Here is an 18,506-nt window from a genome sequence, read left to right on the forward strand (position 1 = left end):
GGGGAATTCACCCGATCCTCGGAGGAAATGAATACAAGCCATTCAGGTGGTGAGCCTTTGCGCTCGCCCCCGGTGAAAACTAAAAAAAAAAACTAACTTCGTGCTACATAATGTCTTAAAGAAAGGGATTTAAACTAACTTCTTGCTCAGTCAAGTTCTACACCATTAATTTTTATTGTGATTCGTGCTAGTTATGAGTTGCAACTCGTTGCAACTGAGATTTAATGACATCATCTGATTGAGCACGAAATTAGTTCTCAGTCGACTGAGAAATAGTAACACCCGCTTATTTTCCGGCATGTATTTGTGTCCAATCTTTTTTCATGACATAAGTAGGGCACTGTAAAATTTTAAAACTGACAAACAATTCAAAATTGTGAGAAACTATTGTTATGTAGTACATCTAAAGGTGTATATGATGCCCCCCATAGGGGCTCTCACAGGCGTTTGGATTTTCGGCCGTCAGATCGAGCTGACGTGGCGCGATCTCCGCCGTCGATTTCGTCCAGGGCAGCCAAGCCCTCGCTCGGTTCCGCATTTTATCCATGGGTCAGGTGACGAGCCCGCGCGGCCCGTTCCATCGCTCCGCTCTCACCCGCCTCCCACGTCCTCCTCTCCCCTCGCGCCCCTCCCATCAAGCCCTATCCAACCGGGAACGGGCTGGTCGGTACTCCTCGCCCCGCCGCCACCTCGCCTCGCCGCCACCTCGCCCCGCGCTCCAGTCCCGCCGCCACCTCGCGCTCCTCTTCTTCCCCACGGTGTCCTCCTTTGCACCGCCGCCGGACATCCTTTCATCCAATCCCGCATCGTCCAAACCTCCTCTCATTCCCGCATCGTCCCGCATCCTCCCATGCCCTTCGCCCCCAGTACAAGACCCAGCCGCCCCACCGTCTTCTCCGCCAACCACGCCTCCGCCACCGAGCACCTCGGCGCACTGCTCCGCCATCGAGCGCTCCTGCTCCGTCCAGCACGGCGTGCCCAATGCGCTAGGGTTTCTGGTCGCCTGGACGGCGAGGAAGTGGATCACCCCCTCGTCGGCGGCGTGGAAGACTTGCGCGACGTGGAGCAGCACCCAGTGCGGGAGCCGTCGTGGCGGTAGTTGAAGACTACCCAGCTCGCCCATCTCACGTTTTGCTTTTCCTCTCTCTCAGCTTCCCTTGACTCCTCTCTCTCACCTCTTCCCCCAGATCCGCCGCCGCCTCGCCGTGCTCACCATCTGTTCCATCGATCCCACCTGGTTTTTCCACAATGAAGGTCCTTCGCCATGGATTTGGTGAGGTAGTGGCCTGGTTGACCGGTGGGGATTTTATTCGTTGGGGATTTGATTCCTCTGCTTCCTTTTGGTCTTTTCTGCTGGGTTGTTTGTTTCTTTGACCTCTGTCTCCATCAAGTCTTTCTTCTCTTTTTGTTTCTTTATTTCATCTATCTAAAGCTCCGTCTCAGTGATGAATGAATTGAGGGATGGAAGACCAGAATTGATTTCATTCATTATCTATTGTCATTGCTAAACAAGTATTTCTTTCAGTGGCTCATCACTATTGTTTCTACTTCTGTGAACTTTGAATAGGTGAATACTTTTTATTAGTCTGCTTTTACTATTGGTTTAGGATGTGCACTTCTGTTGTACTGTAAGAGTGCTCGATTTCACTCCTAATCACCAGTGGTTTGGTGCCTCCTCTATACACTAGAAATCATCTAAGCCACATTCTACTTTCATACTACACGAGTCATGCATGTGTAGCCAACCTAATTGCTCTAATGACTAATGAGGTAGTTTATCTCAAGCCTATTTAGAAATCCTTCCAAAGACTCTTCTGCTATTGATGTGCTTCCCCGTGAGTATTCCAGGTAATCAATTAAATCTTATAGCAATGGATGGAACCGACGAGGCTGGAGTTATGGTGCTCCTTGGCGCACGATCCTGCGGAGCGTGCGACTATTTTGCTTCTGATTGTTGCCAGACAATGCCGAGCCACCCGTGCCATCATCGCTCGTCTCAATTTTGCGAGATCAACAACCGCTGCTCAGCCTGCCGCCACATACAGCAAGGTTATTGTCGTTCTCTCCTCTTGTTTTCCTGCTACTGTTCATTGTCGAGGGCGTCGGCAAACAGAGCAATGGCATGCAGGTTCTCTCTCTCAACATCTAATTTTGCTTGCAGCAGCTCATGAAGAAACACTACCACTGCGAGTCACCAAGTATCAGGTCAGAAAATGCAGGCCCGAGCTACTCTGATTTCCATATGTGGCTATCTCTGTCATTCACCGTGGCAAAGCGAAACTGTGATGTCAATCCTATGAATACGTTGAACCAAGGTGAGCCATTATCGATTCGCTGCTGAAGGTGTTTTCCTTTATTTTGTTTCATGTGGTTTATCTTTTATACTCTGAAATTATTTAGTTCTTGCATTGAATCGTAGTTTGTTTATTGGCCTATTATATCGAGTTGTATGCATAGAGATGGAAGGGGGTGCGAGAAGCTATGCTAATTTTGCAGTGGTAGGCTGTGTCTTTCGATTGTCTTTTAACAGTAAGTATCATTCTTTTATTCCTGTGGCCTAATCAGTGAGCTGTGATGAACATTTTTTCTTTGTATTCAAACTAGCTTGAACGATCAAAAAGGATATTGGTCCATGTTAGCCTTTTAGCATTGTGTATTAACATTGGCTGGGCCATCTTTCCAAGTTGTAAAACTTCAGTTAGATGCTTACTCTTCGCCCTGTGCCTCTAGAGCTGCTGCCGGTGGTATAGTCTGAGATTGCCGTGGAGATCAAAGGATCTATGTATAACCTTGGTTCAAGGTCTGCCTTATGTGCTGAATTATGGGCAGGGACTGAAACAGCTTTGGGAGCTAGGCTACCAAGAAAAGAGGTGTTTCAACAGCCTTTAATACTTGATTTTGGTTTGATTGCAGCAATGCAAGACAAACAATTGCTTTGGACCTTTCTTCCATTCTTTGTATTTCTTACATAGAGAAGGAAAGGGCAGCTATTATCAACTTCTTTCTCTGTGGGTTAACTTCCGTGCTAGCCTTATGCATTTTCCCATGCCGCATAAATATTTTGAGGTAGTACTAATTTTAAATCTTGCATCTTCCAGGGATAGTTCATGTCAAATATTAATTCGAATTTACATTTTCATTTACAGCTTCACTGTACTATTGTTTCTGGAGCATGTAACTTTCCATGTATTAAGGTAATGGTGTTTTACATCTTCCTGAAGGTTGTAGCTACTACTATTTGTATTTGGTTCTTCGTTAATTTTACTTTAGAATTGAATCATACGCAGGAGCCCTTTATTTATTTTTCTTTGCTGCAACATGTAGCCTGGTTTAGGCATGTAGTCGGGCTCAGATATCAAAACTTAGTTAGGTACTTAGGTTGCTACTAAATATTTTTTTAGAGTTGCTGCTTTTATTAATATTTCAGGAACTGATCATATGTAGTTAGCATATATTATGGTACACATCTTTTGCATTATTAAACGAGGAGTGCATACAATTCTCTGTGTGGCATTAGCTACCAACTGGTATATCTTGCATTACTCAAATCCGCAATCAACGAGACATGCATGGTTTGTTTTGGGCTTACCCTTTTTCTCCTGCCTCTTGGTCATGCGGGCCTAGGTGAACTGTTGCAAGTTTTGATTTCTTAATCCAGCCCAAGAATCATTTTGCTTTTAACCAAGGTTTGGAACTACTAGCAATTTGTGAAGTTGTATTTATCCTGATACTAAAATGGTACTTCTGTTAAAGTGCTGAACTGCCAGGTCCTGTTCTTTAAGTTATAACACACTGGGGGAGCAACAGTTTCTATGTCCAGATGAACATTCATCACTAAATGTTTCGAATGAGATAGACCCTGGCTTTTGATATTGTTGTGAAAGGAGACATGGGAGATTTGGCTGCACAACTTCATGCCTTGTAGTTGTGGTTTCATGTGATAAGTTGTTCTCCCTTTAGATTTATAGAATTTTTGCTTTATAGATTTAAAAGTATTGTGTCATGACCTCATCCATCTATTTAGCTTTATAGAATTTTTGCTGTCAGGTCCTACAACCCCTTTTGCCCATATCCCTCGACAGTCACATTAGCACGCAAGTTGGAGCAACGGTCAGCGGCATTTTTTTACATGATTTCAGGGTGAAAAATATATTTACATTTACATGGGGCATGCACCAATAGGATAGTTTAACTTGTGTGATATTTATTCCTGCTGTAGAATGTGCCGAGGGTGGTTAGAGCTTTTCCTCCCTAAGGCTCAGTATTTATAATTAAATGGCTATCTGCGTTTCTCCCTGGCATTTATTTTATTGTGTGAAATAGCCTATGCCTCCTTAAGTGATGGTTGTTTATGTGATGGTGCTCTAGCCATCGACTATGCTATTATGGTAGTAAGACTCTCATGTGTTGGCAGAATATACATGCCACTTAAAATTAGGATCAGTTTACCATCTAAGTGAATACTAATGTGTTAGTTCTTAACCTGCATAAGGTTAGTGCCCCTCATAATTTTCTCTACATTTAGTTAGCAAATGATTATTACAGAGCTTTCAGCTTTTATCTACTGACCTTACGTTTTCATCTTGATACTATACTTATCTCAAAATTTCATCTACCCAACAATTGATCATGTGAAATACGGATGGTGTAAAGACGCACTCCGATGTGGACAATGTTTAATTTTGTGCAAAGTAATAATGGTGTATGGAAGATGTATTCTATCTGCAGACCCCATTGATATTTTCTTACACTGTATGCGATCAATCTTGAAAAAATATAAATTGATCTTATCTTTCACGAGCTCATTAAATACCATTTTTGGCCTGAAGTGAAAAATATCAGAAATAACTAGGCGATTTATGCTTGACATTTTTTTGTACTTCAAGGCCAACCATTGTTTTTCCTGATGAGTGGTCGTCAATGCAGTGGGATTGCTCGATGTTGAGTCCACCTGCTGAGCGGCGAGACAAAAGACGGGGGGTCGTGCGCCAACAAAAATCCATATTGCAACTTTACATATTCCTATGGACTTTCTGGTGCAAATAAGGATAGAGCTCTACTATATATATCCTGAACAAGATCCATATTACAATTGTACAATCATTCATAGAAAATTGATTACTTAGTCTCAACTAAAATTATTTGTTGAAGTTGATTTTCTATCCTTGGATAATGGATTCATATTGTGTGAGATGTACTTTTTAATGTCTATGGAAACTGCTTACTATTCACCTTTAATTGACCTACTCCTAAATATTACCGATTTGTATAATGCTAACATAGTGTTTTTCTCAACTTATTATGAAGTTTATTACAAAATGATCACCGGTACGAAATACCGGGGTCGCGCGCCAAGGCGCGCATCAAAATCTAGTGTTTCATTAAGGTGGTCACACACGCCGTACTGATCCCGCTCTCGCAGCCTCTCGCGGCATCATAGTACGACTGCGTTTTAGACGCCGTCCACGACGTGGCCACCCGTCGGGGCGCATCCTGCAATGAGTCTGGGTGGGTACATCCCGGCACTGACCCGCTCCTTAGCGGTGGCGTACTGCTTATTTTCCAGCATGTATTTGAGCCAAATCATTTTTCATGACATAAGACACTATAAAGTTTTAAAACTGACATCAAAAATTCAAAATTGTGAGAAACTATTGTTATGTACAGGTTCCATTAAGGTGGTCACCTGCACTGTACTGATCCCGCTCCCGCAGCCTCTGACGACACCAAAGTACGACTGCGTGTTTGACGTCTAGCTCGTGTTCGATAGAATACCCAGCACGGTGCCCCATGGACGTGGTGATCACTGCATTGTTAATGACTTACTTGTCAATGCAAGAACGGTGGTCACATGTCAATACCAACGTAGTGATCACCACGCCATGGCATGGTGACCACCATGCTTGCCATACCACTGCCATATGTACTGCAATGACAACATTTAACACTTCCATGACTACATCTAACAAGGAATCTAGCAACTAAGAGCATCTCTAGTAGAAGTACAAAAAAACATTAGAGGAGTAAATATGTGGCGCCGCTCTAGTCGAAACCCTAAAATGGTTAGCAGCACATATATAGCCGAGCGAGGAGGAAAAATCACCCCCCCCCCCCCCCCCCCCCGCCCTCCCCCCCATGTTTCCTCGACGGTCGAGCGACTTGCATATCCTCCCCCACTACTAGAAAAAGGCCTAGCCGTAAAATGACTTGCAGTGGCACACCACTATACTAGCAGTGGCGCACCAGAAAAAAGGTGTTTCACCGCTAGCCATGTTATCAGTGGCGCACCTGGCCAGTAGTGTATCATCTTTTGAATATATCAATATATCATCGATGAATACCACCACGAATTTATCCAAATATTCCATGAACACCTTGTTCATCATGGTCATGAAATATGCCGGAGCATTAGTTAGTCCAAAGGGCATAACGGTATACTCATACAGACCGTATCTAATTGTGAATAAGGTCTTAGGTATATCCTTGTTCCGGATTTTCAATTGGAAGTAACCCGATCGAAGATCTATCTTGGAGAATACCTTTGCTCCGTTCAATTGGTCGAACAAGTCATTGATATTGGGCAATGGATACTTGTTTTTAATCGACATCTCATTTAACGAACGGTAGTCCATCACTAATCTTTTGCTAGAGTCTTTCTTCTCAACAAATAGTAGGGGTGCTCCCCAAGATGATGAACTAGGTCGAATAAATCCTTTCTCAATTTGCTCCTTAAGCTGCTTCTTGAGCTCCTTTAGTTCATCAACATCCATCTTGTATGGTCTCTTGGCTATGGGTCCAGTACCGGGCAAAAGTTCAATGAGAAACTCAACATCTCTATCAGGTGGCAGTCCAGGCAACTCTTCCGGGAAGACATCCGGATATTCTCTCACAACGGGTACATCCTCTAGACTAACCCCCTTAAGAGAGTTGACCTTACTACCTTTAAGCTCAAAGGTTGAGTTGAAACGGATTCGTTTCTTTTCTGGGGTTGTGAGTGTAACAGTTTTCTTTGTACAATCTATTATGCCTCCATAGGCGGTCATCCAATCCATTCCCAGGATTACATCTAACCCTTGGGATTCCAATATTATCAAGTCGATTGGGAACTTATGCTTTCCAATTTCTAGGGTCAGTCTGCATCCAGCACTTACTAACATCTCGTTTTCTTTGTACAATCTATTATGCCTCCATAGGCGGTCATCCAATCCATTCCCAGGATTACATCTAACCCTTGGGATTCCAATATTATCAAGTCGATTGGGAACTTATGCTTTCCAATTTCTAGGGTCAGTGTCTGCATCCAGCACTTAGAGCATCTCCACTCGTCTCCCCGACGAGGCCCCCGAACGACGTTTTTTCCATCCGGACGGCGTAATTTGGCCCAGTCGCGCCCCCGGTTCCTCGTTTTCGTCCGGATTTGGGCATAAATTCATCCGGCGATCCCACGCCATCCCCGGCCCCCCGGGGAGCGCTCGGGGACTCCGGACGAAACGAAAGCGCGGGAAACACCGAGGAAACTTCCCGCGCGTCTGGTGGCCCCAACTTGTCGGCGAGAGAAACCAATCGTCGTCCTCATCGCATCGTCTTCCGCGCGCTGTAAAAGCCTGCCGCCGGTCTGCATTCGCCGGCCACGCGGCGAGTTAATGTCGTCGTCTTCCGCGCACGCATCGTCTTCCACGCGCACTAAAGGCTGCCGCCGGTCAGCTCGCCGCGGACGCGTCGCATTCCACGCGGCATTAATCACCAGCGCCAGCCGCGCCTATATACGCCGGTCCGCTCGCCGCGAGGCGTACCCCGTGCTCCACTCTCCCTCCACTCTCCCTCTGCTCTCCCGATGGCGTTCTACGACGACGACGGCGCAGCCAACAACGGCTTCCCCCGCCGGTCGCTCCACGCGTGGGTGGGGCACCTCCTCCACCAGGCGGGGTACCCCTGCCCGCCGGACACGAGGCCTCCCGGCGGCGGGTGGCGGCTTAGTGCTGGCGGCGTACCAATCCCGCCGCCGCCTCATGGCCACGCCCTCGACGTCGCCATCGAGGAGGCGCGGATGACCTTGACGGATGAGGAGCGCGCCGAGCCACGCCACCACCCCGACAACTACACGGCGTGGAACTCGTACTTCCTGCGGCGGTGGGAGCGGGAGCTCGCCTCCTACGACGGCCCGCCGCCTCCGCCTCCGCGCAACAACGCCGCGGGCCGCCGACGTTGGTGGAGCGCGCCGGGCCGGACACTCGAGGCCGTCCTCGATCACATCGAGGGCGGAAACTTCCCGGTGCTCACGATGCCCCCTCCATCGAGGGCATCGGCGAGCCGCTGCCGGGGGAACGTCTGGCAGCCACGGCGCATGGCTGCCAGCTCGTCGTCTTCCGGATCGGCGCCGAGGTCATCCTTGGCGCCGGTGAAGAGGGAGGAGGCGACGTCGCCTTCGACACCGGTGCGCGTCAAGAAGGAGTCGGCGTCTCCGCCACCGACCAGAGGGCGCAGCAGCGGCGCCCTCGTCATCCGCGACCAACCCTCCCAGCCTGGGCGGAAGAGGAAGGCGGCGAAAAAGGAGGACGCCGCGGCCGCCGCCGCAAACAGGCTCGCCGAGGAGGAGGCGAAGCGCGCGGAGGACGCCGCCGTGGCGGAGGCGATCGCCAGTGTCGCTCAACGACCTGGTGCCCGCCGACAACACCCTCCCGAGGACGCCGCCCTGGCGTGGTCCAGCGCCGGTGGGAGCGCGAGGAGGCGGAGCAGCAGCGGCGGCCGATGGACACGGCCGCCGCACGCCAACTCGCCGCGCGCGCCACTCCAACCGCCGCCGCCGACGCCGCGCGCTACCGCCGTCTGCGACGCCTCCATCCGGCGTCGTTGCCCCGTCGTCGACCTCGAGTCCTCGGACGACGAATGGTACAAGCCATCCCCGGGTGGGGAGACGCCGGCCAGGGCGGCCACAGCCGCGCCACCGAAGGTGCCGAAGGTCGAGGACGACGGCTCCGACGACAGCGGCGACGACGGCGGCGACGACTACACGGTGTTCTACCGCCGTTTGGGCATGTAGAGCGCCGTGTTTTAAAATTAGCATTTGAATTCCCCTAGCCGAATTCGAAACATAGTCGAATTCGGCCTCTATGTATTAACTCCGCCCGTTTTAGTCTAAATATCATTACATTTAGTCTATATTTGCCCGAATTTAGCCGAAGTTTATCAAGTTTCCGTTTTTCAAACTCGCATCGTCGTCTTCGTCTGGGCACGCGGCTGGGAAACTACTCCTCCCCACGCCAAATCTTCCTCCAATCCGGACGAAAATTTCGCCGGATTTGGGCGTGGGGAGCGCCAACGAGTGGGGATGCTCTTACTAACATCTCTCCCCCTGGGGAGCTTACTCTAAGAGGGCACCCTACTGTTTTAGTGGGTAGTTTATTCTTATCCACAAATGCTCTTCAAATGAATAAATGTGATGCACCAGTATCAAATAGGACAAGTGCTGAGGAGTTGTTAAGCAGGAACGTACTGATTACTGCATAGGGTTCATCATATAGTTCCTCCACATTGACGTGGTTAACATGTCCCTTCTGGAACGGGTTCGGCTTCCTTGCCTCTTCGGCCTTCTTACCTTCCTTAGACTCCTTCTCAGGACATTCATTGGCATAATGTCCCATCTTCCCACTTGAAGCATTCAACTTGACTGACATCTCTCTTCCCAGAACGGCAGCCGTTGTTGTGGTTATGACCATTGTTGTGGTTAGAGTCATTGTTGATTCCATTGTGGCTGCAATTTCCCTTTCCATAGTTAGGGTGATGATAGCTCTTATGGCCATTGTGATGGTGGCCATTTCCATTGTGGTGATGATGCTTACTTCCTCCATCATTGTGATGGGGCGTCTCCCTCGCTTCCCAACGTGTGCAACCGTTGGCAACGTGGGGGCAGTTTTGCGCTCCGCTAGGCCTTCTCCACGAAAACTGTCGATTCAGCCATTCCCAGCTAGCCTAACCTCGATGTGTTGTAACGTTCATGCTAGCCACAATGCGGAGTGAGCCGAGGCAACCAATCATGCCAATTTTATCTCCTCGGGATCTGGCTGGACAGTGTGTAACCTACCAAACACAGGCATACTTTCTCATTCCGTGCTACGGGACTCTCTTGATCGATGTGACTGGAAGTTTCATACTAAGAAGGTGAACAACGTGCAAATCTCGGACCTGCGTGGTGCCTCCACCTAGTCCTTGGAACCATACAGATCCAGAGCACGAAGCGAGAAAAAAGTGTGCCCAATCACTTGGGACGCGTTTGGTAGATCCCACATCCTCTAGGCAGGCCCCCGTGAAACCAAAAATGGTTGATTGGTTAGCTGGACTCCCTCCATGTCGTGTCCATCACGGAGCTTAAAGCATTGGTGTGCTTGCCCCGGGAGGAACTGCTGAAATGCATTTTCCTCTTGAAGCTCGTTTTGAACTTGATGCGATCCCCAAGCCCACAGGAGATCCAAAGTGGGTGCGAGTACCAAAGGCGCCCTTAATCCGTCTCGGACTGATGTCATAAATTCGATCGCATGCCCAAAGGGTCGGCATCTTACATCTCCTCAGGAGTTCACCTTAGTTTGTATTATTCGGAGTAGTATAGATGTAGGGAGACCTTGACGAAACCGAATCCAACTAATGTTTGTACAAGTCCCCGTGCCTGTATACTTATCGCCTATATAGCTATGCCAATCGACGATAGTCCTACTAGGTTCCTCCGAGAGTTCGCTCTGCCCATCGTACGCAGCAAAAACTAAAGTTCCATAAGCACGGTAACAATAACAATGGGGGTAGCCTCATGCCTGCCTTCCGTCCGTAACCTCTTCAGCCGCGGCAACACCACGTCGGCCATCGTCGCACCGCCGCCCGTGTCTGGGTCACACGTCGTCAAGATCGACGGCTACTCCCGCACAAAGGGACTCGGCAATGGCGTATTCATCAAGTCCGAGACGTTCGAGGTCGGAGGCCATGGCTGGTGTCTATATTACTACCCCGACGGTGAGACCTCGGATAGCGCCGATTATATATCTACTTTTCTGGGTCTCCACCACAGCAACGCCAACAAAGTCAGAGCAGAATTCAAGTTCAGTTTGCTTGACCAAGATAGCCAACCAGTGCCATCGCACAGCAGACGGAGCAGCCAGATACACATCTTCTCCCACAAAGAAACATGGGGCTTCGATCTCATCGAACGGAAAGTCTTGGAGAAATCACTTTGCCTAAGAGATGATGTTTTCAGAATCAGGTGCGAGGTCACCGTGATGAAGGAGATCTTCACTGAGCCTATCCCCCCGCCTTTGGTCGTGCCACCATCCAACATGCACCGGCATCTTGGCCAGTTACTCTTGGCCGGCGAGGCCACTGATGTTACTTTCGAGGTCGGTGCCGCGTCATTCCCTGCACACAGGTGCATTCTTGCGGCCCGGTCATCAGTCTTCAAGGCGGAGCTTCTTGGTCCGATGAAGGAGAACATCGCATCCCATGTACAGATCGATGACATGGATGTCAATGTGTTCAAGGTTCTTCTACACTTCATCTACACCGACTCCCTGCCCGAGCTGGACGAGGACGACACCGCAGCCATGTGTCAGCATCTGCTTGTAGCGGCAGACAGGTACAACCTGGAGAGACTAAAGCTCATCTGCGAGGAGAAGCTGTGCAACAACATATGCAAGAGAACGGCTGCGACTACATTGACGCTGGCTGAGCAGCATGGGTGCGACGCCCTCAAGAAGGAGTGCTTCAAGTTCCTCACTTCTCCCGGCAACTTGAAGGCAGTCATGGCATCTGACGGGTATCAGCACCTGAGAAGCAGCTGCCCCTCTGTTATAGAGGAGCTGCTTGCCAAGCTTGCTCCCTGAACTCTTCCGGTAGGAAGGCAAAATCCAGAGATTTATGTAAATATTTCTAGTATTTTTTATTTTTTAGAAGTGACTATGCAAAATCCGGAGAAGTGACTATGCAACTATACATTTATTTAGAATCGTGTGTCAATTACTACAGTAAGTCTAAGAACAAGGTTTTGTTTTTTAAGCTGTGAGATACTTTTGTTTATTCTTTCTCAAAAAAATTTAAGCTGACAATACAATCTAGTTTAACTGGGAACTGGAATTTTGGATTTTTACAACATGGTGGTGTTCCAGTATCCCAGCATTTTGAGGATATAGGATATGTGTCTTTTTTAGTTGCTATACATTGCTTGTTTTTAGTTGTTACATTGCTTTAACCAAAATGATTTGGGTGAAAACAGTATCTCCTTGGCTGACTATCCTTCTGCAGTTACAATCAGTGGAAAACCAGAAAACATCCAGTTGATCCATTTGGTCGCAAAGCCTTTGCATTTCAGAATTTCCAGAATAACTCATGCTGTGCTTTGTCAATATCAAGCTACATATTTTGGGCTTGTGATAAGAGATGTAAGTCTATCCTATACAATACTTCAATAATTCAATCGTCCTGGAATTCATGGGCGAATTGATTTGTCCTAACTTGGTTATAATACTTTGCAATCAATTTGCCAACAGATTTTGTAACTAGTTTCAGAGTGACGTAAAAAATGTGATATTCGCCTGAGTCATCTGCTGTTACATGACATTCTTAATGATGAAAAACGATAGTACTACCAGTATGCTCTCTCCTTTCTTGTTAAGTTGAGAACGGTTAGCATGTTGTCATAGATGCAAGCCAATGTAACATGATATGGAGCTAAAATGCATTGCAAGAACCAAGAAGGTCCCCTAGAACGATGTAATTTCATGACTTTTATATTCACAAATACCATCAATTTACAGCCTTCCAGTGACACTATCACCAGAAAATGAAAGCATGTCGCAACAGCGCAGAGGCGCAGATAAACCAAGAGGAAAAAAGCTTCCCCTGCCGGCCATTTTAAAGAAAACTAAAAAAGAATGTTTGTATGCACCGTTCCGACATATCGAGGATTCCAGTATCCCTAAATAGAGCATGTTGCTGATTCAATACTTATAGGGTCTATTTACAGAGTATTTGCAGGACCAGATACCTGTATTTTCAGGTTATCTTACCAGACGTTAATCCAAGACACTGACTCCACCGTGAGGTCTAAGTCGTCTCGTTGAACTCCATTTTCTGCAGAGGATCACGGCGAAGAAAAGATCAATGAGATTCAGTACACCGAAAACTTACTGTGATGCAATAGCAATGAAATTGATAGCGATGACAGCAATACACATTTAACAGAAGTTTTTACTACATTAAATCCAAGATGACAAACCCAGCTTACTAAGCCACACAAGTTGCTGACAAACATTGTTGGCAATCCTCCAACCCGAAGAGGTTTAAAAGTCATTGTATCATTGTTATGAGTATAAACAAGGCCTACAGGAAGATCTCGCACACCCAAAAGGCATTGGGTTAAGAGGATATCAACGAACTGAGGAGTCTCAGACTATCAGCTGCCATGTTTTCAGGCATTTCGATGCAGGGGGAGATTAATAACATATCTAATAACAAGGAAGAATAATCTCAACGCTTCATTGGCAGTGGCAATATGGCATTTCCTGCAACCAATGTTACAGTGATATAGCTGCTTTAGCCTCCAGGTGTAAATCTGTAATCAGGACAGTATAGCCCTAAGGTCCTTTCAGCGTCAACTAAATATTTTTGGTGAATGGTGAAAAATAAACTACATTTATTAGTAGGTTAATTTTATGAAATTGTATATCATATCATGTGTTGAAAATTTTAAAAAGGGTTACCACATGTGTGTGCAGATATGGCAGTGCTTGTGCTGGAGCTGAAAGTAACAAACAAGTAAAAATGTTGCAATGCAATAAGTTGCATGATGCAATTAGAGGCCCACCCTATTTAAGCACACAATACATCACCTAAAATAATTAAATTGCAATCATGCTTCCTGCAACGTCTACACCGTTCCAACACAAATTGACTAAAATCTCATAGTAGAACAAAGTATAGCACCACCAATGTTGAGCGTTTATTAGTAACTGCTCCGTCAGCTGGAGATTAGCGACTAACAAGTGAATCGTCCAATTAATCAGTTAATCAGCGAACCAGCTACCTATCCAGTAGCGACTAAACGGCCTAATCACTAGATTGGGCGGGTTTTTTTTATACTGAGCGCCACGCTAAAACTGTACTAATAAATCAAGTTCCGCACTTTTGAACAACATGCAGCGAACAAGCAAATGCTGCATCGCAATCATTGTATAATGTTATTAAAGTCCTGCCCTATTGAAACACAAAAATACAGAATCTAAGATGACTAAAATACAAAACATGTAACAACCTACACTGTTCCAAAGTAAATACAGACTACTGATTTCAAGGTAAAACAAAGTGTAAAGCATATGGGAATCATACTAACAAATCATGGGGATAAAGTGGTAAATCGGGTTACCTTTCCACAAACTGGGCATGCCTCACTTCTTTCCATCCACTCATAAATACAGCCAAGATGGAAATGATGTGAGCACTGCATTACTATCCTAGGATTCTCTGAAGTATAATCTGCAAATTAGACACGTAATGGTCTATCAGATTATTTGATATGAGAGTACATTTCCACGTAACATGATATAACATAAATTTCTGAAAGTCTTGAGAATCTGTTCATCATCCCTCATGTTTTCACAATGTAGCAATGCGGCATGTATGGAATGTAAGTACAGTAAGATTTGAGTTGCCCAAGAAATAAAATTAGTGCAACATAAGTTAAACATGGAAAAGGTAAAGTGTTCTATTGTCATTTAGTTGTGCAATAAACATAACTAATACTTATTATTTCACTGATGTGCTACTTCCACTCTTGCTTAACACTCTGGAACTAATTAGTTGTGCAAAATTTAGTGCAGACATCTTCCTAATAGGCTAATTTTACTAAAAAGAACTGGTGAACATTACCTTCAAGACATGTTGGGCAGACATCTTCATCTTCAGCAGACGGAGAGAAATAGGTATAGTAATTTCCAGATTCCTTTCGGGAGAGCTTATCCCCATAAGCAGAGCTGCCTCTTTTCATTTTTGTGTCATAATTTGTTTTACTTGGCTTGTCTACTGAACTCATTGTTTCCATTTCCTCATCGAAATCAGCTCTGAGTGGTTCTGATTCTTCTGGTGAATGGCTTGAAGCATCATGCCTTGACGCAAACCAGTCACGCAGAGGAGGGGAGAATCTAGGATCATCATATGGCAGTGGTCTTGGAGGAGAACGATAAGTATCGAACGAACTTTCAGATGAATCAATAGGGGTGGCTTCTATAGCTTGTGAAACTGCGTGGACCGTTCCAACTCGGAATAAAACAGTGTACTGCGAAAAAATGAGATAAACGATGTAATGATTTTATACCTGTATAAGATCTTCTTTTTTTGTTGAAGTCAGTAAGAGAGATAAGAAAAAAACTTGAGCAGGCAGGTGAACAAGAAACAGTTTGTAGCATGTTTTTTTTTGTTTGGAGTCGCCACAAAAGGCCAGTTACCGTAGAGAAGTGTGGGTTAAATATAGACAAGGCGACAGTAGTGAATTAGCTAGTTTCTTGTTGGCCCGTTCTTTCTTGTGTTAGTAGAGTATATAATATGTTGCCCAGGACTTGAGGTAATCCAACAGAAGAGGACATTGTTAGCATCGAATCAGTCTAACTATACCATATTCAAATGCTAACCCATTTTTGCATGTACCACCAAATCATACCACACCGGTTCTTGCTTAACAGAGAACATAAAGATATGTACTTCACCCGCAAGAAAATAAAGGTGATCAATTAGAAGTCAGCCATACAAGCTAATCTTTGTCAGACCAACCCTAAGGCAATCAAGAAACGGGGACTGAAACTTACGGCATTGATGAGCTGCTGGGTAAAACACCTGAGACACATGCAGTTCCTAAACGCACCGGAAGCCTGGTTGCCATGGTGGTCCGAGTAATCGGCCTGCAAACATGAGCAGAAAGCACCCATGACCCCCCACCAAAGTTATGCCTGAAAAGACCTTCTGGCGCCAAGACAGGGGCAGCCAACAGCCGCCGACAGGTTACCAACTCCTCAAAGGTAGGAGCAGAGCCTGTTTCTTGGCTACTCCGGGGGCAGGGCTCCTCGAAACGATACCTATCAACGGAAGCAAATCAGACCGTGCCGGAGAAATCAACCGTACTATTACTGAGAAATATTTTGTCCAATCGGATAATTGAACTGGACTCTGGCAGAATTATTATTTTGCCGGAAAGAAGATGGGGTACTAGGAGTAGCATTAGTCGTCCAGGGTACCTTGGATAGGGTAGTCCCGTGGGTATGGTGTGGTCGACTGGGTACCGATGGATATCGGAGAAGAGATGTCCGGCAGAATTCGATTGTCCGCGGCGAGCCGATAATCGGAGCAGGCTAGGGATTCTTTGCCGCCGAGGGAAGGAATCGCATCCGGCCGCCGCTTCAGGCGCGTGAAGAGGAGGGATCGGGGGAGGAGGGAGGGGGTTCTTGGCTCGGAGGTGGCAGGAGGTCTGGGTTTCGGCGAGGCGGGGAGAGGAAGAGGGGGCGAAGGGGATTGAGGGGGAGGGGAGAGACTTTTCTGGAAGAGAATCGAAGGGGAAGGTGGAGGTGGGGGTAGCGACGGAGGTCGGGGATGGCACGCGTCCCTCCGGAGGTGGGGGATGATCTCTCCTCGCGTCACCAGCTGCGCAGAGCAAAACGTAAAGCTTTCCGCGGCTAGATATACCCATCGCAAACTTGGTAAAGATTGTGATATGCAATCACACATTAATACACATGCTAATTTTAAATGATGTTAATAAGGCAGCCGGTGGCATATTCAGCAAGACGTTTAATAGGGACAAATTCTTCCGTATGAAGGTATGTACAATCAACCTCCTTCATAGGAAGGAGGAAAAAAACAATGATAGAGTTTTTTTTTTACGGGAAAATGGGTATTCCATTAACCAGAAAGCGCAGCAAGATCGCTGGCCAACAATTCCGATACAACCTGAGGCGGATCCTCCGCCCACCCCACACACTCGTCCTCTATCTCGACGCCATGTTTTGCCAGGCTATGGGCAACTTTATTACAATTACCAAACGAAAATTCAAATGCATCAAAGTCTCTAACGCTCTGTTTGGATGTTTGCATTGGGAGGCTTGGCATTGCATTGGGTTGAATGTCCAATAGCCAGGATATTGATATTAAGACCGAATGTCAATATTTCTGTTTGGATGTGTAGATATTGGAATCCATATATTATACTGAAGTCGAATACCAAAATGTTGTTTGGATGTTTAAAGTGAGGTATTTCAGTTATATGGGACTTTGATCATTATACTGTTTATAAATGCAATTTTGCAACCCATTACACGTATCAGTTCGACAAATAGAAACATACACACTCTCACAATCATTTTTTACAAGTTCATTTTACAAACAATTTCATATCACTCTCATAAGCAACATCACACTCACATCCAAAGCACATCCATACTAATTTGTATCTAGTTTTTGCAGAGAATAGATTGACAAAGTATTGATGCGATTCAACTTGATGGAAATCATAAGATTTTTCTCTTCAATTTATATCATCAATAGGAGACGTTACAGGAGAGGATACATAAGTCAAATAGTAACATAGGATAAAATATTGTGTATTACACGGTTTCAGTTATCTTATCTCTAACATGGATAGACCAGGGTGTAGATTGCCGGTCATCTTCTTCAACTCACCCGCGTGTGTTGCACACAAGTGAGTAGTGAGATCGAGCCTGAGCCTGTGTGGGGGAGAGAGCACGGCGACAGGGAAGAGGGTAGAAGGGAGGCCGGCCGCCGGTGCTTGGAAGCGGCAGGGGCAGCGGGCTGCGGCAACGAAGCTGTGCCGAACGCGGGGGCTCGGGGTGGAGGTGCTGTAAAGACAGCCATGAGAGGGTGGAGCTGGAGGGGAGGGAAACTCGCAGGGGGAGCGCGGCGGGGCAGGAATACAGCGCCGTGCTCGTGCCGGAGGAGGAGGGCGGGATGGGCGGCGGTGGTACCTGCGTCGCCGTCGATCCTTAGGTCGGGCGCAACTCGACTTCAGTCGAGGGGGTTGGGGGCTAGACGAGCCACATACGGGGAAGACGAGGGGAGGAGCGAATGCATAGCAATGTTTAGGTCCTGGCCTCTGTATTCGGGAGCGGGCTCGGTAGGCCAACTCTCGCGACCTCAATATTAAGCCCGAATATATCGCATGAATATCTAGGCCATCCAAACGCTCTGAATTCGGGATATTCGGGCCTGCAAGATACCAATGCCTAATACCAAGCCCGAAAGCAAACATCCAAACAAACCGTAATGCAATTGCTTCTAATCTCCCGTAGCAGGACACCAATCGTCGCCAGATCATGACTAGATGAGTTCAGGGCATTCACCAGGACCTGTGAGTCGGACTCAAAAATAACCCTGTGCATGCCCAGGGCAGCAGCTCCCTCCGTTGCCGCTACACATGCCTCCGTTTCAGCTTGCAGAGCGTCATGCAGGTGTCTCAGTTTCCCTGCTGCTGC

The 18,506-nt window shown here is 46.7% G+C and overlaps 2 protein-coding genes and 1 long non-coding RNA gene across 7 annotated transcripts; 2 read left to right on the forward strand and 1 right to left on the reverse strand.

Moving 5' to 3' along the window:
- The first annotated feature begins 444 nt into the window (after positions 1-444).
- Positions 445-5,238, forward strand: LOC127295359 (uncharacterized). Of its 5 annotated transcripts, none has more exons than XR_007847733.2 (3): positions 570-2,049; positions 2,162-3,194; positions 4,927-5,238. It is a non-coding gene; the product is annotated as an uncharacterized lncRNA (long non-coding RNA). The 5 variants fall into 5 exon arrangements; XR_007847732.2 differs by having other exon boundaries at positions 571-2,049; positions 2,162-3,066; positions 3,147-5,238; XR_007847731.2 differs by having other exon boundaries at positions 591-1,770; positions 1,849-2,049; positions 2,162-5,238.
- A 5,546-nt stretch (positions 5,239-10,784) lies between these two features.
- Positions 10,785-11,861, forward strand: LOC127295357 (BTB/POZ and MATH domain-containing protein 2). The gene has a single exon (XM_051325298.2). The coding sequence runs from the start codon at positions 10,785-10,787 to the stop codon at positions 11,859-11,861; it is 1,077 nt and encodes a 358-aa protein (XP_051181258.1).
- An 877-nt stretch (positions 11,862-12,738) lies between these two features.
- On the reverse strand, positions 12,739-16,094 carry LOC127295358 (E3 ubiquitin-protein ligase At3g02290). The gene is made up of 4 exons (XM_051325299.2): positions 15,834-16,094; positions 14,902-15,307; positions 14,399-14,508; positions 12,739-13,107 (listed from the first exon to the last, which is right to left on the reverse strand). The coding sequence occupies exons 1-4, from the start codon at positions 15,951-15,953 to the stop codon at positions 13,081-13,083; spliced, it is 663 nt and encodes a 220-aa protein (XP_051181259.1). The 5' UTR covers positions 15,954-16,094; the 3' UTR covers positions 12,739-13,080.
- Positions 16,095-18,506: the final 2,412 nt, after the last annotated feature.

This window comes from Lolium perenne, chromosome 4 (genome assembly GCF_019359855.2).
Source record: "Lolium perenne isolate Kyuss_39 chromosome 4, Kyuss_2.0, whole genome shotgun sequence".
In the NCBI taxonomy this organism is placed as follows: domain Eukaryota; kingdom Viridiplantae; phylum Streptophyta; class Magnoliopsida; order Poales; family Poaceae; genus Lolium; species Lolium perenne.

What these genes read in the sequence shown, in the direction of transcription:
- LOC127295357 (XM_051325298.2), top strand. Translation starts at nt 10,785, where the DNA reads ATGGGGGTAGCCTCATGCCTGCCTTCCGTCCGTAACCTCTTCAGCCGC.
- LOC127295358 (XM_051325299.2), bottom strand. Translation starts at nt 15,953, where the DNA reads ATGGGTGCTTTCTGCTCATGTTTGCAGGCCGATTACTCGGACCACCAT. An exon ending in CCCAGCAGCTCATCAATGCC is followed by an intron (nt 15,308 to 15,833) that starts GTAAGTTTCAGT and finishes ATTTTTTCGCAG; the next exon opens with TACACTGTTTTATTCCGAGT. An exon ending in CATGCCCAGTTTGTGGAAAG is followed by an intron (nt 13,108 to 14,398) that starts GTAACCCGATTT and finishes GATCCTCTGCAG; the next exon opens with AAAATGGAGTTCAACGAGAC.